Genomic DNA, 1,428 nt, shown 5'->3' on the forward strand with positions numbered 1-1,428 from the left:
CATCAAATTCTTTTGGAAAACGGAGTAGAATATTGGACCAGCCTATATACTTGATTGTATCCCCTCCACCATGCCACACAACAAGATCATCTAGAGGATATAGTTGTTTGTTAAAACTTCTATAAAAACTCTCTGATAGTAGAGTGACCTGCAATCCAGTGTCTAACAGGCATTTTGCAATTCGACCTTCAATGAAACACGTCTGAGTAGTACTTTCTCCAACTAGTCCTTCAGGGATAGTTGGTTTAGGGCTTACTGATGATCGGGTATTCGGTTGCCCCTTCGTGAATACCCGTTGTTGTTTTCCTGCCTCCCCAGAACTAACTTCAGCAATTTCTTATTTACTGTTTCCAAATCCGGTGAATTTCTACAGTTTCTTTGGAAATGGCCAGAAAGCCCACACTTAAAACAAAAAGTCGGGAGAGGCCCTCCTTCCACTTGATGGCATCCAGTCCCGCTTGGACTCAACTCTTTCTGGGTTTGGTCTAATGTATGGATTATTATCTTCCATTCGCTCTTGTTGTTTGAAACTAAACATTTTCACTTGGTTTTCCAATTCTGCCAAGCGCTCGGCTATTCTCGGCTCAACAGTTGCACTTTTAACCGCAACTCTGCTCCTCCTTTGCATCTGTTTAGATTCCTTCTCCTCCTCCAACCGCCTCAAACTGTTTAGTAATTGAAGGTATTTTGGTGGCTCTTCGACTTTTTCACTAAGTTGCAGAGTTGTGATTACTAACTCATCGTACAACAACCCTCTTAATAATTGTCGTAGTCTTGTTGAATTTGCTTGTTCTCTTTGTATCCCACCTTTTCTGACTACTTGTCTCAGGGATGTTTGCAGTCGCCGGATGAAATCAGATGGAGACTCTTGCTCCTTCTGTTTTAAGTTGTGAAATTTCATCAGTAATTCGTCGCCTGTCTGTGTACAACCAAATGACAGTTCAAGGGCAGCCAAATATTCTTCAGATGTAGCATTTGGATTATCTTGTCTGAGATCACAAATCACTTCTGCTGCTGGGGATCTTAGTGCTTCACGTATTTTCTGTTTCCTCTCTGAATCAGACATATCTCCCCACTCATCTAATTGGCTTTCGGCTTGCTCTATCCACGTCTCCCACCTATCTTCGTCCTTTGGAATGTCTGTTTTTCCAGAGAAAATCCGGAGTCGCCTATACTTTCCGCTAGTTATCACCTCCATTGTGAATCTACTCTCCAATTTATTCTCAACATTCTTCGGTTGTGTTAGTAAACTATCTAATTCGGTCTGGCTTAACAGGTCCTTCACGTATAATCGTTCCACCACTGCTTCTCTCTTCCCTTCAATCAATAATATGTCAAATTTACTAATATCTCCATTTATAGGGAGTATGGCTTCCTCTCCCAGTTCTAAATTACAAGCATCTTCGCAAAATTCGCATAATATGTGAG

General features: G+C 41.4%; 1 protein-coding gene across 1 annotated transcript in view; it reads right to left on the bottom strand.

Moving 5' to 3' along the window:
* Positions 1-403: 403 nt before the first annotated feature.
* Positions 404-1,428, bottom strand: part of LOC117103642 (paraneoplastic antigen-like protein 5) — a 3,266-nt gene continuing 2,241 nt past the window's right edge. Inside the window, exon 2 of the mRNA XM_033244225.1 lies at positions 404-1,317. Within this exon, the coding sequence (XP_033100116.1) occupies positions 404-1,317 (914 nt within the window). The remainder of the gene's footprint in view (positions 1,318-1,428) is intronic.

This window comes from Anneissia japonica, unplaced genomic scaffold (genome assembly GCF_011630105.1).
Source record: "Anneissia japonica isolate Jap-2015-1 unplaced genomic scaffold, ASM1163010v1 scaffold1547_len296510_cov162, whole genome shotgun sequence".
Lineage (NCBI taxonomy): Eukaryota > Metazoa > Echinodermata > Crinoidea > Comatulida > Comatulidae > Anneissia > Anneissia japonica.